Source organism: Zophobas morio, unplaced genomic scaffold (assembly GCF_036711695.1).
Source record: "Zophobas morio isolate AGI-343-1 ecotype UQ-CSIRO unplaced genomic scaffold, CSIRO_AGI_Zmor_V1 ptg000008l, whole genome shotgun sequence".
NCBI lineage: Eukaryota > Metazoa > Arthropoda > Insecta > Coleoptera > Tenebrionidae > Zophobas > Zophobas morio.
The window spans coordinates 13133388-13159483 of NW_026972113.1; the positions used below are offsets into that span (position 1 = coordinate 13133388).

The 26096-nt window shown below is 32.1% G+C and overlaps 4 protein-coding genes across 5 annotated transcripts in view; 2 read left to right on the forward strand and 2 right to left on the reverse strand.

The window, feature by feature from the left end:
* Positions 1-1424: 1424 nt before the first annotated feature.
* LOC135125410 (argininosuccinate synthase) lies at positions 1425-2902 on the forward strand. Its single transcript, XM_064050980.1, has 4 exons — positions 1425-1631; positions 1675-1920; positions 1995-2643; positions 2703-2902. The coding sequence occupies exons 1-4, from the start codon at positions 1461-1463 to the stop codon at positions 2861-2863; spliced, it is 1227 nt and encodes a 408-aa protein (XP_063907050.1). The 5' UTR covers positions 1425-1460; the 3' UTR covers positions 2864-2902.
* Positions 2903-3127: 225 nt separating this feature from the next.
* On the reverse strand, positions 3128-4721 carry LOC135124853 (zinc finger protein 711-like). Its single transcript, XM_064050076.1, has 2 exons — positions 4647-4721; positions 3128-4216 (listed from the first exon to the last, which is right to left on the reverse strand). Exons 1-2 carry the CDS (start codon positions 4719-4721, stop codon positions 3128-3130), a joined length of 1164 nt encoding a protein of 387 aa, XP_063906146.1.
* LOC135125411 (transmembrane protein 170A) lies at positions 4500-5250 on the forward strand. The gene has a single exon (XM_064050981.1). The coding sequence runs from the start codon at positions 4734-4736 to the stop codon at positions 5109-5111; it is 378 nt and encodes a 125-aa protein (XP_063907051.1). The 5' UTR covers positions 4500-4733; the 3' UTR covers positions 5112-5250.
* A 10970-nt stretch (positions 5251-16220) lies between these two features.
* The window catches only part of Gaba-b-r1 (metabotropic GABA-B receptor subtype 1), a 237871-nt gene continuing 227995 nt past the window's right edge, over positions 16221-26096 (reverse strand). For both annotated transcript variants that reach the window (XM_064050983.1, XM_064050982.1), the window contains exons 10-14: positions 25730-25969; positions 25457-25681; positions 25263-25400; positions 25124-25211; positions 16221-17639 (exon numbers count right to left, since the gene is read on the reverse strand). In XM_064050983.1, coding sequence (XP_063907053.1) covers positions 17617-17639; positions 25124-25211; positions 25263-25400; positions 25457-25681; positions 25730-25969 — 714 coding nt within the window. In that variant the 3' untranslated portion in view covers positions 16221-17616. The remainder of the gene's footprint in view (positions 17640-25123; positions 25212-25262; positions 25401-25456; positions 25682-25729; positions 25970-26096) is intronic.

Sequence of the window (26096 nt, forward strand, 5' to 3'; positions counted from 1 at the left end):
AAATCGAAAAATGGAGAAATCAAAGTAACCCAAAATCGAAAAATTAAGAAAATTTAAATGTAAAAATTGAAAAATAAAGAAATTAAACAATCGAAAAATAGAAAAATCGAAAAATTTAAAAGCCGGAAGATTGAAAAATGGAAAATTAAAACTTTTTAAAATCGAAAAACCCAAAAGTCGAAAATTCGAAAAATTTTGGAAGTCAAAGAGCCGAAATATTGAGAAATCGAAAAATTGAAAAGTCAAAAAAATTCAAAAATTAGGAAATCCGAACACCGAGAAGTGACAAAATTGAAAAATAAAAAAAAAACGAGAAATCGAAAAATCTAGAATATAAAAAATCGAAAAATTCAGAAGTCAAAACATTGGTCCAAGGTTACTTTCAAAAATCAAAAAATTGAGGAATGGAAAACTGAAAAATTAAGAAATTGAAAAATCCCAAAACTGAAACGTTGAAAAACTAAAAAATCGAAAAACCGATAAATCAAAATAGCTCAAAATTGAAAAATTTGTAAAAAATCAAAAAGTTGAAAAATTGAAAAATCTAAAACCGAGAAGTACAAAAAATTTTAAAAACCGAAAAACTGAGATGTCGAGAATCAAAAATTTGAAAAATCGGAAAACTGAAATATTAAAAAATCAAAAAATTGAGCAATCGGAACATCGAAAAATTGGAAAATCGAAAAATAAAAAATTGAAAAATGCGGAAAATCGAAACATCAAGAGATCGAGAAATCGAAAAATCTAAAAATCTCGGGAACCCTGAGTGTCTTTTGCTTAGTTGCACAAGAATCTCGGGAGCTCCGAGTGTCTTTTGCTTAGTTGCATTAGAATCTCCGGAGCCCTGAGTGTCTTCAGCTTAGTTGCATTACAATCTCTGGAGCTCCGACTGTTTTTTGCTTAGTTGTATAAAAGCAAAAGACACTCAGTGTTCCCGAGATTCTTGTGCAACTAAGCAAAAGACACTCAGGGTTCCCGAGATTCTTATACAACTAAGCGAAAGACACTCAGAGCTCCGGAGATTCTAATGCAACTAAGCAAAAGACACTCGGAGCTCCCGAGATTCTTATGCAACTAAGCAAAAGACACTCAGGGTTCCCGAGATTCTTGTGCAACTAAGCAAAAGACACTCAGAGCTTCCGAGGTTCTTAAGCAACGAAGCAAAAGGCACTCAGAGCTCCCGTGATTCTTGTGGAACTAAGCAAAAAACACTCAGGGCACTCGAAATTCTTTAAATTAAAGGAAAAAGATAATCATGACCCCGTGATTCTTTCAGTCTTAAAAAAAACAATATTCAACTTATCGTCAACTTCTTTTATAATACCACACGGGGTCTAATCATCTCAAATGAAATAAACAAAGAAGTTATCGCACAATTGTCCTTTATCTCGTCACCCTGACCCCACAGCTCACACTCATTGCATTTTTCTCACAAACAACTATCATCACTATTACTAAAAATGAGCCTTGGAAAGGTCGTCCTTGCCTACTCCGGAGGCCTAGATACCAGCTGCATCCTGCGATGGCTCCTAGACCAAAACTACGACGTCATCTGCTACATGGCGAACATCGGCCAAGATGAAGACTTCGACGCAGCCACCACCAAAGCCACTAAAATCGGCGCTTCCAAGGTAAACCTAAACCCACCCACCACTCTTTTATAATCAACCCTAGGTCATCGTGGACGACGTCCGCCACTCCTTCGTCAACGACTACGTGTGGCCAGCCATCAGAGCAGGCCTCATCTACGAATCGCGCTACCTCCTAGGCACCTCCTTAGCGCGACCTTGCATATCCGTGGGGTTGGTGAAAGCGGCCCTCGACAACGACGCCCAGTTCATCGCACACGGCGCCACCGGGAAGGGAAACGACCAAGTGCGCTTCGAATTATCGTGTTATTCGCTCTGGCCAGACGTAAAAGTAAGTAATTAATTTAATTTTCACTCAACTTTTATTAGTATTATTAAACATACAATGTACGTAAATGTACGTAGATCATCGCCCCTTGGAGAATCGAAGAGTTCACAGAACGCTTCCAAGGTAGGTCGGACCTCATCAAGTACGCCTCCGACAACAACATCCCGGTTTCGGCCACCCCCAAGTCCCCCTGGAGCATGGACGCCAACCTCATGCACATCAGTTACGAGTCCGGAATTCTGGAGAACCCGAACAACGAAGCCCCTCACGACCTATTTCAAATGACGGTGGATCCGAAGAAGGCCCCCACCGACTCCTTTAAACTATCCATCGAGTTCTCTAAGGGTGTCCCGGTCAAAGTGATCACTCAAGACGCCCAAGTGTTCAACGACGCGCTGGAGATTTTCACGTTTTTGAATAAAATTGGGGGCAAGTATGGGGTGGGCAGGATTGACATTGTGGAAAATAGGTTCATAGGGTTGAAGTCGCGTGGGGTGTATGAAACTCCTGGGGGTTATATTCTGTACGTAGCTCACACGGATTTGGAAGTGTTTTGTCTGGATAAGGAAGTCTACAGGGTGAAGCAAAGTCTGCGAGATCGCTTATCGGACTATGTTTATAATGGGTTCTGGTTTTCGCCAGAGGGGCGGTTTGTGTTTGACTGTATTGCTCTGGCTGAGGAGACGGTGAATGGGAAAGTCAACCTAGAGATTTATAAAGGGAATGGTAAAAACAAAGCCAGTTTAGGGGTTCACTTGGTCATTTTTTATTGTTTTGTTTTGTAGTGACCGTTTTGGGGCGCTGGTCTCCCGTTTCGTTGTACAATGAAGACCTGGTGTCCATGGATAAACATTCAGATTTCTCCCCAAGCGACGCCACTGGGTTCATCAACATCCAGGCCATACGTCTGAAGGAGTATAACAGATTCCAAAAGCAACAAAAGTGACTTTGTGGCTAATAAATAAATAAAATTGTGTCAATTTCGGATGACATTTCTGGGGAAAAGTGAGGTTAGGTTGCTCTACGAAATCAAAAAACCCAATATCAACTTTCGAGGACGAAAAATCTCGTTGCGGCTGTTCTAGAATTGAAACTAATAGTCACGATAATTACAATGTGGGTATTTTAAGCCAAAAAATCCGATTCAAAAATTAAGCACGTATGCAACCCACAATACACCTACATCTTATGCAACCCACAATACTTGAAATTATTTTTCGTGGATTTTCAGATGCCTGTTCAAGATATTCTTGAACTTAAAGTTCTTCCTACAATATTTACACTCAAACCACTCGATTTCATTCTCTGGTAAATGCTTGGAAATAACGTGACTCCTCAAATGCGACTTTTGTTTGAACCTGGCCTTGCAGTGGTCACACTCAAACCAAACAAATCCATCTGGTACATGCTCCATCGTCACGTGATACTTCAAACACCTCTTGTTCTTAAACCCCAAACCACATAACTCGCACTTAATTTGTTTTAAATCGTCAGACTGACAATATTTTAAATGGAGCGCCAAATTTCGCTCGTCTTTACATTTAAATGAACACATTTTACACTCAATCTGGGTTTCCCCAACATGCTTCACTTTCACGTGTTTGTTTAAAATCTTCTTAAACTTGAATCTTTGTGGGCACTGGTCGCATTCGTGCCACTGGATTTTGTCGTCTGGTAGGTGTTTCGCGATGATGTGCCTCTTCAGGGTTTGCTTATTCCGGACTTTAGTGGCGCATTGGTCGCACCGCAACCACGGAATCTCATCTTCCGGTAGGTGCGTCATTTCCACGTGATTCCGGAGTTTGTTCTCTTCCTTAAATCTAGCAGTGCACTGTTCACATTGGAACCATTGAATTTCGGCTTCGGTTAAATGTTTCACCAACACGTGTCTCTTCAATACCGAGTTATACTTGAATTTAGCTGCGCATTTTTTGCAGTGGAACCACCGGATTTCCGACTCGTGAAAATGGGTACGAATGACGTGTCTGCGGAGTTGGATTTTTTGTTTGAATTTTGAGGGGCACTTGTCGCAGTGGAACCACTGGATGTCTTCGGGGTTAGTGTGGAGCCACTTGATGTGTTTTTGGAGGTATTTTCGGATTTTGAATTTTGATGGGCAATGGGTGCATTGTAACCATTTGATTTGGTTGTCGGATAGGTGCTTGATGGTGGAGTGGTCTTCCAGGTCTTGTTTTCGTCGGGTTTTGAAGGGGCAACGGGTGCACTGAAGGTGGTGGGTTCTTTGATGGTGTTTCAAATTGACTAGGTAGTGAGTTTGAAAATTTTGACAGTCCACACACTGAAAAGGTTTAATGTCACGGGAACATTCGAAAAAGTCAGGTAAAATTGTCCCTAAATCCATAAATTAATGGTTTCGGACTGGAGATTTCTGGGGAAAAAGTGAGGTTAGGTTTTGCTACGATACAAAAACCCAAATATAAATCTTTGACCACACAAAAACGTGTTCTGGCTGTTCTAAAACACGACGACTTAATCTACAATTACTGTCAACGTATTTTAAGCGAAAAAAATCTACTTTAATTTTCTAACCTCAAATCGCATTCGTTTTTTGGGGATTTTCACTTCTTCATGTTTGTGGGTTACCGCCTTTCCAACATGGCTCCCCATAGACACTTCTTAAATGTCAAAACAAAAACAACAAGACAGCAAAGATGAGCCCCAGGGGCCGACGTAACCGCCGTTTTTTAGGTAATTTGTCAGCATCCAGCCCCCAGAAGCCCTCCGATGACGCCTTTCCCCCCCACTAGGACGCACCCGTGCACAACCCCCACGGCCCCACACATCCAGGAACAACCATGAAGAGCATGGAACTGGACTCCATAGGGACCGTGTTCTGGTTCCAGAAGGCCGACTCGCTCAACACGTTCATCAAGATGTGGTACCACGTTTTCCTTTGGTCGTTTTTTTCCTCGTTGGTGGTGCACACTTTGGCGGGTTTGATTGCGTTCCTCACCCTGAGGAAACACAAGTTTGGGAAGTTTTTCCCGTTGGCGATATTGTTGATAGGGATCGTGGCCCCGGCGGTCACGGGAATCGTGAGCAGTGCGGCGATCGCGTTTGTGTATCGGGCCTCGAGTTTGCCCATGAACCCTCTGTATGCGCTGTTCTGGGGGTGCGGACAGACCATTGTGATGGCGTCGATGGGATTCACGCGGATTTTGGCCACTTTGTGAAGTGTGGGTGGAAATGGGACACAAGTGTAGAGTAGCTCTATTTTATTCATATTATAAGTTATTGGTTTTGTTTTGTTGATTTATTTTTAAGTATTAGAAATCGATTGTAACGTTTTAGAGAAAAATGATTTTTATAATGGATATTTTTTTAATGCCTGAATTTTTCCAGTTTCCTCCAGAATATTAATTTTAAGAGAATGGGCTGTGGACGTAAATAAGGTGATTCCTATTTTAGATTATAATTTTTTTATTTATTATTTTATTTTCGACACTATAATGAGCAACCTAGGTTGACGAAGCTGGATCGTCGACCTCTGAACAGGATAACAGGTTGTTGAAAAAGTTCAATAATTAAAAGATAACAATTATCTTTATATCTCCTCGTTAATCTGTTATCCTGTTCAGAAGTTGAAGATCCGGGCTTGCTGATTTTGACATTTCTTTAAGGGATTTGGTGTAAATTGCGAGTCATTTTTTATTGCATTTCAACCAGAAAAACAACTATGTAATGAATATTTTTTTGTTTATTTTTGCTTATGTTAATATTTGTGAAGGAAAAAAATTTTGCACGAAAAAATTGAGCATTTGCGCAAACATCCACAAAAAGTTGTGGTCGATTTGACCATAATTTAAATTTTTTTAAAAATTAAAAAAAGTTATAAAAAAATCTTCAAGCTAGGAATACTTCAGATTGTATTTTTATTGGTTCGTTGGTAATGTGATAGGCGGATCATGAGGCACAGCCAATTGCGTGAGAGTCCGCTTCAAGGGCGTTTCGCCCCTCGACCAATAGGACTGTGAGACCGCCCGAGCCGTTCTTATACCCTTCATAATAAATTATTTATTTTGTTTCTATCATTGTGTTTTTAAAATTAAAATATGTAAATATTATAGTATTTAATAATACATAATTTTTACAACAGTGAAAATGAAGTGGAAATTAGCAAATAATAATGTCAAAGAAATTGACGATCACTGCGCATCAGAACCATGCGTATTTTTGGTTGCCTACTTACAGATTATTTAAAATTTACTTTATTAATTTTATACACAATATCAAAGACATTCAAAGCGAAAAACCTTAAAATTTGCAAAAAAAATCCAAAAGGCCATTTAGTAGTTAAGGTTTTTTCAATTTTCATTGGAACAGCTTTAATTAATTGTTTATATGTAAATAATAAATGTGGTGATAAAAGTTGTCTGTCGATTTCAAATTTTTGACGAGCCCGAGCATTCGTCTCTTGACCAGGATAGCAGAAGACTTTAGAGGAATGTCGCCATTTCCCTCATCTATAAACTGATTTTTATTTATTAAAAGTTAGGATTATGTCGATTTCTGGAACAACCTACTCGTGTTAAACTTCTACCTCATAGATGGCGCTCGCATCGAATTTTAGTTGGTCTGAAGATCTCGACTTCCTGCTGTCCTGATCAAAGCTAGAAGATTCGGGCCCGCTGAATTCGACGCGGAAGTCGGTGGTCCGGATTTGTCCAGAAAAAACTGAGTATTTTGATTTTTTTTTAAATTTTCAGTTTAAACATTTTGATGACCAACATTTTTCCTTATTTAAAGGGGTTGTAGAAGAAAAGTGGAGGATTTAAGTTGATTACTACTAAAATTTACCATTTTAGGCGTGTTTTAATTTTCTTGTTGTCGAAATAAGTCTACACATACTAAGGAAAAAAGGCAAAATGTAGCCCCGCCCACCCACCCTCTCTCAATTCCGAAGATTTTTTTTTTAATCGTCGAGAACCAAAGGAGCGGAACTTCAATGCAAAATTCTTATTATTTCTCTATAGGAAATTACCATGTAAGGCATTTTTTGAATATCGTGTTATTCAAAGAATACTTAAGAAAAAATTAAAGCCAAAGATTAAGCCCCACACATACCTACACTGATCTAAATTGTAGTTTTCATTCGTTGTAATGTACATCGTATTCAACACAATACTCAAAAACATGTTTTTTATTTCTTGTAGAGAAATAAGTATTTTGTAGTTAAGCTCCGTCCCCTTGGTTTACGGCGAATAAAAAAATCATCACAATTGAGATAGGGCGGGTGGGCGGGGCTAGATTTTGTCTTTTTGTTTTAATATGTGTAGACTTCTTTTCACAATATGAAACTTAAAAAATGTTTAAAATGGAAAATTTGTATAAGGAAATATCGATTTTACAATTAGGCTCCGCCCCATAATTCCAAAATCCATATTTCCTTGCAAAAATGTAGCATAATCATGTTTTAAGTTTCTTATTGTGAAAAGATGGCTATGTATATTAAGAAAATAAAGGCAAAATATAAGCCCCGCCCACCCACCCTGTTTCAATTCTGATGACTTTTTTATTCGTCGTAAACTTGCAAAATTTTGGCAAGTACTAGCCCCACCCACCCGCCCTTTATTTTCTTAGAGGGTACGTTATTTGGTAATATCAATCTTATCTTGGCAAGCAGTAGCCCCACCCACCCGCTCTTTATTTTCTTAGAGGGCTAGTACCTGCTAAGATAAGACTGATTTTGGCTAATGACATATTCGCTAAGAAAATAGAGAGCTGGTGGGTGGGGCTAGCACTTGCTAAGGTAGGACTGATTTTGGCAGATGAGATACCCTGTAAGAAAAGAGAGGGTGGGTGGGCGGGGCTAGTACCTGATAAGATAAGACTGATTTTGGCAAATGAAATACTGTCTTGAGTCTCGACTATTGGACCAAATCGACAGCGTTACAATATCTCGACCTCCCCTGAATTTTATTCTAACCTGCATCCTTAGTGCAGATGGTGCGATAATTCCCGTTGGCTCGACTAGGAACCGCGCCCTCCGCTTCTGCTACATGTTATTGTGTTTTTACCTCAATTCTATTTAAATGTTCAATTCTTATGACTCTGATATTAACGACAACTGAACAAGTGTCAAAGTTTCAAAAAGAGCAATAAACAACATTTAAATTCGCCATACAATCTTGTGAAATTTTAAACAACAAATAATTATTATTTGAGATTAAAATTGGACATCAGATAATTTATATGATGGAAACATTCATCAACAAAACATTTACTGAACAAAAAACCAGCAAAGATTTATAAAAACAAAGGATCTGGTGTGAAATAAACTTGTGCAGGTAAAATATTACGTGAGGTTAGAAACTAGCATGAAAATTTACTTTCAGTTAAAATTATACAACTAAGAAATTTACTGAGGTTAAAATTGTGAAATAGAGAAATATTGTATGAGGCGAAAAATTGTAAAGCTAACAAAATTTACATGAGGTTAATATATATTTACCACACTTTATCAACGATTCAAACGTAGAATTTACATTATTTTAAATTATGTCTTGATCCGAGTGACTGGTTACCCCAACAAGGAACATAATAAATAAACACAAAAATATCCAGTCATCGTTGCGAGGTAAAAGCGTCTCGGTGATGTAATTTTTAGCGTTGCGAGGAAATGCCTCGGTCATGTAATGATGATAACGATGATAACTGCCTAAGGGAAGAAATTATTTTAACCCTCCGCTAGTTCACGATATAATGAATTTTGTTAATTTAAACTATTAGCGATTTTGCGTGAAAATTAAGAACTGTTATAATGTAACACTAACGTATTAGCCTCCAGAAACCTCATTCATAACATTTAAACAAAGGGTGTTATCCTGACTAGGTGAATTTCATCAATCTCCTAGTAAATGTCTGTTACATTGTGTTAGAAGCAGTTAACGATTAAAATCCTAACCTGAACTGTGAATTAACAAACAATAAAACAAATTTACAGCACGGTAGCGTCGTTAGAAAGCCGCAAGTATTGTCAATAAATGTTGGTAGGGATGATTAGCCAGATTTTGATCATAATGTACACGATATTCGTAAAACACATATAAAACTTGACAACTGGTTTAGTTTCGGAGATTATCTGTTTAATAAAAATCCGGATAGACGGCAGACAAACAGACGGAAACGGGCCACCTATTGTTTCGTACTGAGTTTACGCTGAGAAAGTAAAAAGATGCGCTCTTATTTTACTTTAGGCGCCTGTTATATTTTTAGGAATATTTACTAAATTAAATGTAAATAATTTTATAAAAAAAAATCACGATCCGATACTGATAGCATTGTTTAATAAGTATATTATAGTTGGACAACCTAATACAAATTTTACTTCGCCTAAATAGTGAGCTTTAGGACAAGGAATCCAGGGGGCGTGGGACAAATTTTTCGTCAACGCGCATTTTCACTACAGTGAGCCAACGTATTAGGTTTATTTTACTCTACATCAGATGGCGCCATCAAACATTAGCAAAGGCACACACCCTTCACTCTGCTCTTATACGAGGAGTTATCCATAAATCCATAATTAACATTGTTCCGTAAACAGTAATGTGTATAAACATATATGTACAAAATATGAAAATATACTTGACATAAAAAATATGAAGCAACGCGTTGTAACGTGATAAGAATTGAATTTTAATGAATTTGAAGCATATTTTTATTTGACTATATCTGAAGACTGACAGAAACTTTCCAAGGGTTTTTAAACTGGTATAATTGTTTAGTTTTACAAGATTAAAGTAAAACAAAATTTTAAGTAAAATTTAGATTCGTGGTGTTACAAAAATATTAACACAAAATGAAAATATATGTTCAAAGTAAATAACAGAATGACATAAACTTTCGGCGTTAACATTACAAATAAAGAAAAAAAGAGAGAAAAAAACGCATTAAGAACTTACGAGGCATGTTTGTAATATCGAGATGTTAAAGGCTAAATCTCTCCCAAATATGTCTTTCTTGGCACGACTTGTAATCCGAAGTCTCCCTTCACATGCAATTTTTCGTCGCCTGAGAACTTGTTTGATCTACAGACCAAAGCACACTCAGGCCAATATCGGCTTTAAGCGATTTATTTATAAACCGATATTCGTTAGAGTTGATCTGATACACATCCACTACGAAGAACTAACCCATTTCGACCATTTTACATTACCATTTACAACGAATAAGTGAACAAAGTTCTTGAACATCTTAACGATTTAATACATAATGTTCCCGAATGACAAAATTTACATTTCAAATTGTATTATCAAATTACACTCTCCAAAATTTGTCACGAACAATGAAATGATGCAATCTCCAAATTTTACAATAGTAAAATTGAAGTTCCTCCCCGTTTACGGTTTATACATCCGTGTCGAGTTTTCACCTTAGACGTCAAGATTTTTGAAAAAAAAATCAACATTTTCCAATTTATAATGTTATTTAAATTTTAAAAAGTAGAATAGTCCTGATCTTGTGATTTATACCTAAATACGCTATTGGGATTTTTCGGCTTGTCGATTTCTTGATTTTTCAACTTTAAATGTCTCAATTTTTCAATATTTCAATTTTGGGCTTTTCCGATTCCTCCATTCTTTAAATTTTCTATTTCTCGATTTTTTTATTTTTCGATTTCTCAATCTTTCGATGTTTCAATGATACGATTTCTCAATTTTTGTCCTCTTCAATTTTACGGTTTTTAAATATTTCGATTTTTCAATTTTTCAAATTTTCACGTTTCTAAATTTTCAGTTTGCCGATTCTAAAGTATTTTTTTTATTTGTCCATTTCTGGATTTCCTAAAGTTTCGATTTTTCACATCTTCAATTCCTCAATTTTTCGATTTTTTAAGATTACGATTTTTCAATTTTGCTTTTTTAGATTTTCGATTTCTCAATTTTCCAATTTTTTAATTTCTCAATTTTTTGAATATTTCTTTCAGTTATGAGATTTTTCAATATTTCAATTTTTCGACTTTTCGATTTTTGAATTGATGGATTTTTTTTGATGTCTCGCTTTTTTCCTTTTTTTATTGTAAACTTTAGATTTTTCAATTCTGCGACTGTTTAGTGCTTCGATTTCTCAATTTTTAAACTTTTCGATGTTTTAATATTTCATTTTTTAAAATTCTAGGTTTTTCGATATCTCGAGTTTTCAGTTTTTCTATACATATTTCAATTTTTCAATTTTTCGATTTTTTGAATTTTAATTTTTGATTTTCCAGTTTTTCTTTTTTAAAATTTTTCCATTATTCAATTTTTTAATTTCTCAATTTATCGAATTCAGATGTTTCGTTGTTTTGATTGTTCAATTTCTCAATTTTTCAATTTTCAACTTTCCTTTTCGGCTTCCGACTCCTCAATTTCTCGATCCTCCGATTTTTCGATTTCTCGAAGTCTCAGTTTTTGAATTTTTCGATGTTTCGATTTTTGGATTTCTCGGTTTTTCGATTTTTTTCTTTTGAGCTTTTCAATTTCTGGATTTTCCAATTTTTCAATGCCCCGATTTTTCAACTTTTCAAATTGAATTGGATTTCTCGATTCTTTAATTTTGCGATATTTCAATTATTCATTGTTTTAAATTTTAGTTTTTCCGATTTCTCGATTTTTTGAGTTTTCAGTTCTTCAATATTTAAATTTTTCAATTTTTCAAATTTTTGCGTTAAATTTTCAGTTTTCTGATTTCTCAATTAATCTATTTTTGATTTTCCCACTTCGCAAAGTTTCGATTTTTCAGTTCTTCAATTCTTCGATTTTTCGACTTCGCTTTATTGGTTTTTCGATTTCTCAATTTTTGGATTTTTCTTTCAGTTTTGATATTTTTCAATACTTCGATTCTTTCATTTTTCGACTTCTAGATTTTTCTATTTTTTAATTTTGGATTTTCAGTTTTTTGTTTTTTATTTCAATTTCTCAATTTTTCAACTTTTTCATATTTTAATTTTTAAATCTCAATTAAATCTCAATTCACTGAGATTCGGATGTTTCGATGTTTTGATTATTCAATCTTTCGCTTTATCAATTTTTCCATATTTAAGTTTTCGATTTTTCGATTTTGGCCTATTTCGGTTTCTCAATTTTTTGATTTTTCGACTTCTCAATTTTTCGACTCCTCGATTTTTTTGTCTTTTGATTTTTCGATTTCTCGATGTCTCAATTTTTGAATTTTACAATGTTTCGATTTTTCGATTTGTTGGTTTTTCGATTTTTTGCCTTTGGGTTTCTCGATTTTTCGATGGAAAATCGAAAAATAAAAAAAATTGGACAATCGAAAATTTAAAAATTCCGAAAATTGAAAAATTGAAATATAGGAGAACTAAAAACTCAAAATATCGAAAAAAACTAATAATTTCAAAATTGAAAAGTTAAAATTGAGAAATCGAAAAACTGAAAAATCACAAAATCGAACGAAATATCCAAAAATTAGGAAATTAAAAAATTGAGAAACAGAAAAGTCAAAAAAGCAGAGTCGAAAAATCGCAAACTTAAAAAATCGAAAAATTGAAAAATCAAAAACCTGAATAATCGAAAAATTGAAGAACTGAAGAACTGAAAAATCGAAACTTTGGGAAATGGAGAAATGGGAGTATAAAAAAATAAGATTAATGGAGAAATCCGAAAACTAAAAAATTCGAAAATCTAAAATTTAAAAATCGAAAAACTGAAAAATCAACGAATCGAGAAGTCGAAAATTTAAAAAATTGGAAAATTGAAAAAGCGGATAAATCAAAAATCGAAACATCGAAAAATCGAGAAACCGAAAAGCAAAAGATCGAAAAACCAACAAATCGAAAAATGGAAACATCGTAAAATTCAAAAATTGAGACATCAAGAAATCGAAAAATCAAAAGACAAAAAAAATCGAGGAGTGAAAAAATCGAAAAATTGGGAAACCGAAATAGGCCAAATATATGGAAAAATTGATAAAGCGAGAGATTGAACAATCAAAACATCGAAACATCCGAATCTCAATAAATTGAGATCTCAAAAAATTTAAAAATTCGGAAATTTGAAAAATTAAAATATAGAACTGGAATCTCGAGAAATTGAAATGTAAAACAATCGAAAAATTGAAAAATCGAAAGTATAAAAAATGAAAAACTGAAAATCCAAAAATAAAAAATCCAAAATCTAGAAGTCGAAAATCAAAGAATCGAAGTATTGAAAAGTATCAAAACTGAAAGAAAATCCAAAAATTGAGAAATCGAAAAACTACTAAAGCGAAGCCGAAAAATCGAAGAATTGAAGAACTGAAAAATCGAGAGAAGTGGGAAATTCAAAAATAGAAAAATTTAAATACTGAAGAACTGAAAAGTCAAAAAATCGAGAAATCGAAAAATCTAAAATTTAAAACATTGAAAAGTTAAAATATCCTAAAACTGAAAAATGGAGAAATCCAAACATCAAAAAATCAAAAAAATAAAAATTCGAAAATCTAAAATTTAATAATCGAAAAACTGAAAAATCAACGAATCGAAAAGTCGAAAATTTAAAAAATTTGAAAATAGAAAAATCGGATAAAACAAAAATCGAAACATCGAAAAATCGAGAAACCGAAAAGCAAAAAATCGAAAAACCAACAAATCGAAAAATCGAAACATCGTAAAATTCAAAAATTGAGACATCGAGAAATCGAAAAATCAAAAGACCAAAAATTCTAGGAGTGGAAAAATTGAAAAATTGGGAAACCGAAATAGGCCAAAACATGAAAAAATTGATAAAGCGAGAGATTGAACAATCAAAACATAGAAACATCCGAATCTCAATAAATTGAGATCTCAAAAAATTTAAAAATTCGGAAATTTGAAATATTAAAATATACAACTGGAAACTCGAGAAACCGAAAAATCCAGAAATTTAAAAATTAAAATATGGAAAAGTTGAAAAATTGAGAAATTCAAATATAAAACAATCGAAAAATTGAAAAATCGAAAGTAGAAAAAATGAAAAACTGAAAAGTCAAAGAATCGAAGTATTGAATAATATCACAACTGAAATAAATGTCCAAAAATTGAGGAATCGAAAAACCAATAAAACGAAGTCGAAAAATCGAAGAATTGAAGAACTGAAAAATCGAGGGAAGTGGAAAAATCAAAAATAGCTTCTTTGAATAATCAGAAAACTGAAAATTTAACGCAAAAATTTGAAAAATTGAAAAATTTAAATACTGAAGAACTGAAAAGTCAAAAAATCGAGAAATCGAAAAACCTAAAATTTAAAACATTGAACAATTAAAATATCGCAAAACTGAAGAATCGAGAAATCCAATTCAATTTAAAAAATTAAAAAATTGAAAAATCGGGACATTGAAAAATTGGAAAATCCAAAAATCCAGAAATTGAAAAGCTCAAAAGAAAAAATCGAAAAACCGAGAAATCCAAAAATCGAAACATCGAAAAATTCAAAAACGTCTCAGTTTGGAATTTTTTCATGTCTTAGAAAATTAAAAAGTAAAAAATACAATAACAAAAATTTTAAAATGCGGTTTACGAAAAATTAATTGACCTGTGCAAAGAAGAAAATTTTGGAAACGCTGACAAATATTACAAGTACAAGTACACCCAATAAAATGGAACAGACAAAATAAAGCTTCAAACATGATTATTTTTATACTAAAATTCTGAAGTTTATAACCTGCACATTTTATTTATTTATTTATTTTATCTTGTTTTCGAAATATAATAAACATTTCAAACAATGTCTGTAACTTATTTTAATGTAAATTATATTCATCTGGTTGACAAAATCAGATGTAATATTAGTCTGATTTTGACATTATTCTAGATTTTATTACAGCAGAACTGCGTATTCTTTTTAAATTTTAGAAGTTACGGAAACTAGTTCAAGAAACAATTAGTTATCTCGTATTTTTGGAACAAAATCTACCAAAATGTCGGATAATAGCAATTGTTTTTCATAGAAACAAACAGTCTTCAAAGCAGCCTTTAACAACTCGATATTACAAACATGCCTCTTAAGTTCTTAATGCGTTTTCTTCTGTCTTGTAATTATTTGTAATGTCAACGCCCAAAGTTTATGTCATTCTGTTATTTACTTTGAATATATATTTTCATTTTGTGTGAATATTTTTGTAACACCACGAATCTAAATTTTACTAAATCTTGTAAAACTAAACAATTATACCAGTTTAAAAACCCTTGGAAAGTTTCTGTCAGTCTTCAGATATACTCAAATAAAAATATGCTTCAAATTCATTAAAATTCAATTCTTATCACGTTACAACGCGTTGCTTCATATTTTTTATGTCAAGTATATTTTCATATTTTGTACATATATGTTTATACACATTACTGTTTACGGAACAATGTTAATTGTGGATTTATAGATAACTCCTCGTATAAGAGCAGAATGAAGGGTGTTTGTCTTTGCTAATGTTTGATGGCGCCATCTGATGTAGAGTAAAATAAATCTAATACGTTGGCTCACTGTAGTGAAAATGCGCGTTGACGAAAAATTTGTCCCACGCCCCCTGGATTCCTTGTCCAAAAGCTCACTCTTTAATAATAATAATAATAATAATATTTATTAGAAACAATACAGGATTGTATTCTAAAAGGATGATGCATCGCACTTTGTGCGTTTTTCAGCATCCCCTCTAAAGCCTAAATAAACTTAAAACAAATATGTTATTTTATTTTAACTTAAATATTTCGATAGAAAATATGCAACAATTTGAGTTTTTAAAGAAATAAAACTATTACTACTTACAATTTTGTCACCGTATTCATTTAAAATTTTTGTACAAATATATGAAAATGAAGCTTTAAATTTTTCTGTAGCGTGTTTAGGAATATCATAGGGCTCTTTATTTCTAAGATTGCGCTGGTGTATATCTTCTCTCCTTCTTAGACATTTTATTAAATACACTGGTTCTCCCTTTTTGATTATGCTATATACGGCCCTTATGTATATCAAATTAAATCTTTCTTCAATTTTTAAAATGGCTAGTTTGAAATAGTTAGGTGTGATATGTTCTCTGAATGGTAATAAATAGCTAAGCTTTAGGCGAAGTAAAATTTGTATTAGGTTGTCCAACTATAATATACTTAAACAATGCTGATAGCATACAATACAAATAATAACTACTATGATTTAAAATCTAATAAATCGATTATATTATGCAACCAACAATACTTCTCTGATTATGCAACCAATACCACTCAAAACACTTCGTTGTGGTCGGATTTCGACGCACCAAAAAACTTCACCTCTCGCACTACCCAGGGACTGGTAAAGAAAACAGCACACTGTACACTTAAATTTTAATTTGACATAAGATTAGGTAGCTGATTGGGTTTTTGAACACATATTTTGACAGTAAAACTGCAATGTATAGGTACTATCAATACTTATTCATCTTATGTACTTACATAATAGTATCAATAAACAGTTTGTCATAAACTAACATAAAGTGTACTTATGCTATCTCAGTCGTACCTCATTTTGAGCCGTAATGGGGTACGACCGGTTTTTACATGTCCTCTCTCTGTGTATGTTTTTTTTTTCTCTTAATTCTCCTTCCAGCACCGCGACGCACCTTCGGTGCGCCCGACGTGTCATTAAAACAACTTTCAAAAGTGAACATTATTGTATCTGTGTAGAGTGGATCTAGCCTAGAGTGTGAAGAGTGGAAGTTGTTTTAACGAATCTCCGCGCGAAAAAAACAACGTGTAATAAAATCAATAGCAAATAACATATTTAGAGCTTTTAACAACTAACACGTAATAATATTGCTAGACATTAATATAGGGGACAACTAGTTTAACAATCCTATTGCAAATGAGAGCTCCGCAAACGAAAGGGGGCTTTGGCGGTTCCAGCGCTCCGTTCTTTGTGATCGTTTGACAGAACTGATATGTTGCGAACGCTGCAACCACCAAACGTAACACCAGGTAACACTTATAGAAAATGTAACACATATTCATTGTTTAATATCAGTACAACCGCGTTATTGTATAAACGTGAATTTAGAATATCTTTAGTCAAACAAGAAAAAAATTCTCCAAACGATGTTCATCTCGTTATAACATTAAACTACGAAAGTCTAACATTTCAACTATTATTATCCCACTTGTAAACACCGGGGCGTGTTTAGACTACGAAGTAGACACAGACGCGACGCTTCCAAGCACCGCATCTTATCACTAGCGCTATCACAACATTTAGAATTGATCGTCCCGTCCGTCTTATAAAAAGCGGACGCTTGGAAAACGCCGCCATGAGCTTCAGAAGTGCCAACGTAAAAGGACGGTTGGCAGCGTGCGACTGCTCGCACGTCCACCAACCGACCGCGACGACGACGAAAACCAAAAACCCTAAAAACGTATATCACTAAACACATTGAGCGATTTTCTCACTATAAGGTAACAACGCTAAGAACTCTTAGCTCACAATCTTGTCGAAAACGGCAACCGAATACACCAAATCAACCCTACGAAACGAAAATCCCTACGACAAAAAAATCCCTGACTAAATATTCGTGTTGAATTGACTTAAAAACACAGACACTGTGTATCACACACTCCATATTGTCGCAACAATAACGAAAATAAACACTGGGAGAATGTTACAGTCAGAACCAGATCGTCCTCGTCGTACCGGGTTCGATGCGATACTTTTGCGTAAAATCCTCCGATTTATACCTACCTACGACCTCAATCTCTTCGGTCGAAGACTAAATGCGCTCGTCTTTCGTATCTGCCAAAAAGAAAAATATCTCACTCCCAAAATCTCGACAGACATCTCTACGATCTCGTTACAACATAAACTTGATATTTTGGGAGAAAAAGAGATTTTTCTTCGAGTTTTTATGTTATAACGAGATTGAACTACTTACAACCAAACACTACGCAAGCGTGCAGCCAACACAGACGGTGTTAATTCTATTAAGATTCCTGTTTTGTAAACAACCTTAATCTCGCGTTGGGTTGATTAAAATTTCAGGAGACGAAACGAAACGGCGGAGCTCTTGAAAACGTCAAAACGGAACTTTAGACATTTCAAGCTAGATTTAAGGTGCCGCAGCATGCAGGTAGATAATTGACTCGGTTATACGTAAGGGGAGAGTGTGCGTATATATTTCGGTAATAAGTACTTGGTCCTAACCTAGGTAGATTGTCCACGAGATGTCGTCAGCGTCCGAGAAAAATTAAAACACAAAAACGAGACGTTTGTCGCTTCTCGGTTCATATTGTCACGCAATTTTCAAGTAATATTAAAAATGCAGTCACAGATTTTTCAAAAGCCGACTTAATGCACGATATTTTATAACCACCCTGTATGTATTAAATAAGGTCATCGCCAAATTTTATTAAAAATGCACGTTCACGGCTTTTTGATCTAACCTAGATTATCATAAAAAACACCACGGGACCAAGAGGTTCTTTCAAATTTTTTTGGTTCTTCAGTTTTTAGTTTTTGCATTTTTCGATATTTCAGTTATTTGTTCGTTTAATTTCTCGATTTGCAGTTTTACAGTTTTAAAAATCTTCAATTTTTCAACGTCTGAATTTTTCTATTTTTTAGTTTCTTCATTTTTCCACTTTTCGTTGTTCAAAATTTTCCATTTTCCAGTTTTTATTGCCTCAATTTTTCGATTTTCCAGTATTTGTTAATTTTTCAATCTCTTGATTTGTAATTTTTCGATTATTCAACTTTTAGATATCTTAATTTTTCGTGGTTTTTATTTTTCGATTTTAGTTTTTCAAGTTTCCAATTTCAAAAATTTTGAATTTTTTGAATTACCTTCCGTTTTTTTTTAATTGTTTAATTTAAAAATTCTTCAATATGTGGATTTTTCACTTTCATATATTTTAATTTCTCGATTTTTCAACTTTTATTTTGCAATTCGAAGTTTTTTGTTGCTTGAATTTTCCGAGTTTCGAATTCAGAAAATGTTAAATTTTTCGATTTTTCAATTTTTCAATCTTTAAATTTTGTTAATTTTTCAATTTTTCGATTTGTAATTGATCCAGTTTTCAGTTTTCTATAGCCCATTTTTTAATTTTTCTATTTTTACTTATTTTAATTATTAGTCTTTTTTATTTTCCGATTTTTTAGTTTTTTAGCTTTTATTTTGGACATCTCTTTCAATTTACATTTTTTTTAATTCTTTTAATTTTCAACTTCCAAGTTTTTCCGTCTTTTAGTTGCTTCAATTTTTCGAGTTTTCAATTTAAAAAAACCTCAATTTTTCGATTTTTCAACTTCGGAATTTTTCAGTTTTCAATTTCTCGAATTTTAATTATCAATTTTTAGATATTTCGACTCAATCTTGGTGTTATTTATTTTTCGATTTTTTAATTTTTCAGCTTTTATTTTACAATTTTTCGAATTTTCACTTTCCATTATTTTAATTTTTCAATTTAAAAAAGCTTGAATTGTTTGATTTTTAATTTTCGAATTTTTGGATTTTACGGTTTATTTCTTTCAGTTTCTCGATTTGCAATTATCAATGTTTAGAAAATTTTCAATCTTTCGAATTTTCAATTTCTTAATTTGCAATTTGTCTACTACTGAATTAAATTTTTTTTAATTTCTGATTTTTAATTTTTTTTTTAAGTTTCAGTCCCTCCAGTTTAATTTTTCTATTTTTCAATCTGCAATTTTTCAAAAATTTCAGTTTTTTGACTTGAAAAGCTGAAATCTTTTAAATTATTTTCGATTTTCCAGTTTCTTGATTTTCAATTTTTTGAAATTTTCAATTTTTCTTGTTTTCATTTGAAAAATTTCAGGTTTTTGACTTTTCGAGACCTCAATTTTAAAAAGTTTCAGTTTTCCTATCTTTAAGTACTTTCGTTTCTTCAATTTTTCAAGTTTTCAATTTTACACTTTTTCGTTTTTTCAATTTTCCGAGTTTGCAATTTCAAAAATTTTGAATTTTTTGAATTTGCACCTTCCGATTTTTTTTAATCGTTTAATTTAAAAATTCTTCAATATGTGGATTTTTCAACTTTCATATATTTTAATTTCTCGATTTTTCAACTTTTATTTTGCAATTTTTCGAGCGAATTTAAAAAAATTCAAGTTTTTTGTTGCTTCAATTTTCCGAGTTTCGAATTCAGAAAATGTTAAATTTTTCGATTTTTCAATTTCCGAATTTTCCAATTTTTCAATCTTTAAATTTTGTTAATTTTTCAATTTTTCGATTGGTAAATTTTGTTCCAGTTTTCAGTTTCCTATAGCCCATTTTTTAATTTTTCTATTTTGACTTATTTTAATTATTAGTCTTTTTTATTTTCCGATTTTTTAGTTTTTTAGCTTTTATTTTGGACATCTCTTTCAATTTATATATTTTTTTAATTCTTTTAATTTTCAACTTCCAAGTTTTTCCATCTTTTGGTTTTTATGTTGCTCCAATTTTTCGAGTTTTCAATTTAAAAAAAACCTCAATTTTTCGATTTTTCGACTTCGGAATTTTTCAATTTTCAATTTCTCGAATTTTAATTATTCAATTTTTAGATATTTTGACTCAATCTTGGTGTTATTTATTTCTAGATTTTTTAGTTTTTCAGCTTCTATTTTACAATTTTTCGAATTTTAACTTTCCATTATTTTAATTTTTCAATTTAAAAAAGCTTGAATTCTTTGATTTTTCAATTTTCGAATTTTTGGATTTTAGGGTTTATTTCTTTCAGTCTCTCGATTTGCAATTTTCAATGTTCAGAAAATTTAATTTTTTGCGTTTTCAATTTTTCGAATTTTCAATTTCTGGATTTGCAATTTGTCTACTATTGAATTAATTCTTTTTTAATTTCTGAATTTTAATTTTTTTTTAATTTTCAGTCCCTCCAGTTTAATTTTTCGATTTTTCAATCTGTAATTTTTCAAAAATTTCAGTTTTTTGACTTGAAAAGCTGAAATCTTTTAAATTATTTTCGATTTTCCAGTTTCTTGATTTTTTATTTTTTGAAATTTTCAATTTTTCTTGTTTTCATTTGAAAAATTTCAGGTTTTTGACTTTTCGAGACCTCAATTTTAAAAAGTTTCAGTTTTCCTATCTTTAAGTACTTTCGTTTCTTCAATTTTTCAAGTTTTCAATTTTACACTTTTTCGTTTTTTCAATTTTCCGAGTTTTCAATTTTAAAAATTTTCTCTTGTTCAAATTGCAATTTTTGGTTTTCATTTTAAAAAATTCCATTTTGTTAACTTGACTTTTTGCAACTTCTAATTTCTGGATTTTTAGTCTTTCGAAATTTTTCAATTGCAATTTTTCTTGTTTCACTTTTGAATTCCTTAATTTTTTGCCGCCTTCAGTTTTTCGATTTTTAATTTTTCTTTTTTCAAATGTTCAATGTTTAGAAAATTTTATTTTTTGTGTTTTCAATTTTTCTAATTTTCAATTTCTGGATTTGCAATTTGTCTAATAAATGATTTTTTTTTAATTCCTGAATTTTATTTTTTTTTAATTTTCAGTCCCTCCAGTTTAATTTTTCGATTTTTCAATCTGTAATTTTTCAAAAATTTCAGTTTTTTGACTTGAAAAGCTGACATCTTTTAAATTATTTTCGATTTTCCAGTTTCTTGATTTTTTTTTCAACTTCTCGCTTTTTCAATTTTAAAAATTTTCTCATGGTCAAGTTGCAATTTTTGGTTTTCATTTTAAAAAATTCCAATTTTTTAAGTTGACTTTTTGGAATTTTTAATTTCTCGATTTTTAGTCTTACGATTTTTCAATTTTACAATTTTTCTTGTTTCATTTTTTAAAATTTTTTGATTTTTCAATTTTTCGATTTGCAATTTTTCTAGTTTTCATTTTGAAAAATTAATTCGTTTCATCAATTTTTTATTTTGCAATTTTTCGATTTTCAATAACGACATTATTTTAATTTTTCAGTTTTTCGATCTTTCAATTTTTAAATTTTTGAATTTTTCATTGGTTCGATTTTTCAGAAATTCATTCAAATAATTTTTAGTTTTTTCAACTTTTTGATACTTTAATTTTTCGTTTTTTCAATTTTTCAGTTTCTCGATTTACTTTTGAATTTGCGATTTTTTTAGTTTTCATTTTGAAAAATTTCAGTTTTTTGACTTCACTCTTTGATAATTTTTTCGATTTTTCAGTTTCTCAATTTTTAATTTGTTGATTTTTCAGTTCCAACTTTGAGACCTCAATTTTAAAATGTTTCAGTTTTTCATTTCTTCAGTTACTCGATTTATGATGAATGATTTTTAAATTTTTCGGGTTTTCAATTTAAAAATGTCAAATTTTTCGTTTCTTCAATTTTACGATTTTTCAATTTTACAATTTTTCTTTTTACATTTTTAAAATTTTAAATTTTTGTAATTTTTTGATTTTTCAATTTTTCAATTTGCAGTTTTTCTAGTTTTCATTTTAAAAAATTAATTCGTTTCATCAATTTTTAATTTTGCAATTTTCCGATTTTCAATAACGACATTTTTTTAATTTTTCAATTTTTCGATCTATCAATTTTTAAATTTTTGAATTTTTCATTGTTCCGATTTTTCAGAAATTCATTCTAATAATTTTTAGATTTTTCAACTTTTTGATACTTTAATTTTCCGTTTTTTCAGTTTTTCAGTTTCTCGATTTAGTTTTGAATTTGCGATTTTTTTAGTTTTCATTTTGAAAAATTTCAGTTTTTTGACTTTTCACTCTTTGATAATTTTTTCGATTTTTCAGTTTCTCAATTTTTTATTTTTTGATTTTTCAGTTCCAACTTTGAGACCTCAATTTTAAAATGTTTCAGTTTTTCATTTCTTCAGTTACTCGATTTATGATGAATGATTTTTAAATTTTTCGGGTTTTCAATTTAAAAATTTTTCTCTTGTTCAAGTTGCAATTTTTGGTTTTCATTTTAAAAATGTCAAATTTTTCGTTTCTTCAATTTTACGATTTTTCAATTTTACAATTTTTCTTGTTTACATTTTTAAAATTTTAAATTTTTGTCATTTTTTGATTTTTCAATTTTTCGATTTGCAATTTTTCTAGTTTTCATTTTGAAAAATTAATTCGTTTCATCAATTTTTTATTTTGCAATTATTCGATTTTCAATAACGACATTTTTTTAATTTTTCAGTTTTTCGATCTTTCAATTATTAAATTTTTGAGTTTTTCATTGTTCCGATTTTTCAGAAATTCATTCAAATAATTTTTAGATTTTTCAACTTTTTTAAACTTTAATTTTTCGTTTTTTCAATTTTTCAGTTTCTCGATTTACTTTTGAATTTGCGATTTTTTAGTTTTCATTTTGAAAAATTAATTCGTTTCATCAATTTTTTATTTTGCAATTTTTCGATTTTCAATAACGACATTTTTTTAATTTTTCAGTTTTTCGATCTTTCAATTATTAAATTTTTGAATTTTTCATTGTTCCGATTTTTCAGAAATTCAGTCAAATAATTTTTAGATTTTTCAACTTTTTTATACTTTAATTTTTCGTTTTTTCAATTTTTCAGTTTCTCGATTTACTTTTGAATTTGCGATTTTTTTAGTTTTCATTTTGAAAAATTTCAGTTTTTTGACTTCACTCTTTGATAATTTTTTCGATTTTTCAGTTTCTCAATTTTTAATTTTTTGATTTTTCAGTTCCAACTTTGAGACCTCAATTTTAAAATGTTTCAGTTTTTCATTTCATCAGTTACTCGATTTATGATGAATGATTTTTAAATTTTTTGGGTTTTCAATTTAAAAATGTCAAATTTTTCGTTTCTTCAATTTTACGATTTTTCAATTTTACAATTTGTCTTGTTTACATTTTTAAAATTTTAAATTTTTGTCATTTTTTGATTTTTCAATTTTTCGATTTGTAATTTTTCTAGTTTTCATTTTGAAAAATTAATTCGTTTCATCAATTTTTTATTTTGCAACTTTTCGATTTTCAATAACGATATTTTTTTAATTTTTCAGTCTTTTAATCTTTCAATTATTAAATTTTTGAATTTTTCATTGTTCCGATTTTTCAGAAATTCATTGAAATAATTTTTAGATGTTTCAACGTTTTGATACTTTAATTTTTCGTATTTTCAATTTTTCAGTTTCTCGATTTAGTTTTGAATTTGCGATTTTTTAGTTTTCATTTAGAAAAATTTCAGTTTTATGACTTTTCACTCTTTGATAATTTTTTCGATTTTTCAGTTTCTCAATTTTTAATTTTTTGATTTTTCAGTTCCAACTTCGAGACCTCAATTTTAAAAAGATTTTTAAATTTTTCGGGCTTTCAATTTAAAAAATTTTCTCTTGTTCAAGTTGCAATTTTTGGTTTTCATTTTAAAAATGTCAAATTTTTCGTTTCTTCAATTTTACGATTTTTCAATTTTTCGATTCATTTAAATCCTTAAAAAAGACCAAAATTTATCCGGAATGTTCCTCCTGAACAACTTAATACAATTTTTTTTTAAATGTGAGTTCGAAAAAAAAATCTGGGAATACCTACCTGGCGTCTTACGTTTGAAAGGATTTGGTCAAATCTAGTTTTTTTCTAAGAATTTGAAAGAATCTCTAGTGTTTTCCTTTTAAGCTTAAAAGATCGTACATCAAGTTGGCTCTGAAACTTCCTGAAATTTGCCGCTTCGTTGTGATGACTAATGATTACTCGTCACCTGTCACCATAACCTAATACATTTCAAGCTTTTCCAGGGTGATATATTGCAATCCATCTCGAGTAAGCGGCAAATTATATTAAAAACGCTTTTGACAACCTGAACTGAAAAGCGACGAACGTTTTTATTTTTAACCACCTACTCAAGAATTGATTGTAATTTTTGTAAAATTCGATGGCGTCCGTATACCACGAACATGCAAATCTAGATGCAGCAAAAAAACACAAACGTTTTGTTTGTTTTAATAACAATAAAAAAAATAAAACTCGGGTTGAAAATTAAAGCTCGAAATTTGTATGTAGGAAAAATATACTCATTTCTTAAAAAATAGAAGGTAGGCACGTCGTTATTTAAGAAGATCGTTGATCTATATAAAATAGTTAACAGAAAAAACGCAAAGTGGGGAAGTTATTAATGGAATTTTGTTAATATAAGCCACGCCGGTCGTGGGCGTGGCTTACACCACGCAAAGGGTGGCGCCTAGAGGTAACTCTCGCTAAATTCGATATCTGATTGGCTGCACCTCGACGACCTTGTATAGATCGAAAGTCCACCCCCGAACGCCGAATCCGAGGTCCCGGCGTCGGTAATAAAGTCGGCCACAATAAGCGTGTCCTTACCTTGGGTGAGCGTCGACGGAGTCAGCCCCCCTTTCCCGGCCTCCTTCTCCGCCAGCCTGTCTTTCAGCAGCTTTATCTTCTCCTCCTTCTGCAAAACCGCAACTTTGATACAAACCCGACTCGATTTCGAGCACCGTACCTGAGAGATGAGCCGCTGCAGGTCCTCGTTCTCGTTCAGCAGCTTCTGGTAGCGCTCCTCGTCCTCTTTCGAGATTCCGGCGTCCGGGTTGTACTTGCTTTCAGCCTTATCCCTCGGGTGTCGGATGACTTCGATAACCTAGACGTTAGTGGGGTTGGTTAGACACTCGGGGGCGACTGTAAGAGCTCGAATACCTTAGGCACGAAAATGAGCGCCATGCTGAGGAAACAACAGAACACGATGGCGAGAGCCACGAAAGCGAAACTGGCGTCCTGCTGGCTGGCTATCACCATGGTGACGGGGGCGGTGATCAAGCACAGGATGACCACGTTGTATATGCTCATTCCTACGTATCTCGAGTCGTTGATTTGTTTGACTTTGACCGAGCGGGTCTCGTAGGCGAGGAACAGTCCGAAGATCTAGGAAAAGAACGTGAGGCGCAGGCGAGTTTGCGGTTGCGGGATTACCAGAACGAGCCCTTTGTAGGCGTAGATGACGGCCAGCCAGACGTTGTTGTTGTGACTTTCGCAGTGCTCGAGCTCCGGTCTGATCTTGGAGTCGTCGTTGGACGACTCGGGGTCTTCTAGGGGGAACTGCTCGATGCGGCGCTGCAGGGGGTCGTGCAGCTGCCAGGCCACCATCACCACGAAGTCGACGACGAGGAGTCCCGATACCATGGAGTAGAGCTTCCACGGCTCCACCTTTTTCTACGATAAATATAAAACAATTAATAGATTTAGTCGGGGGGAGTGTGCCATGTTCGCCCGCTGTTTGTATGTGACATTGATTAAAAACATATAGATAGACCCATGCTATTGTTCGGCGAAAAGCTTG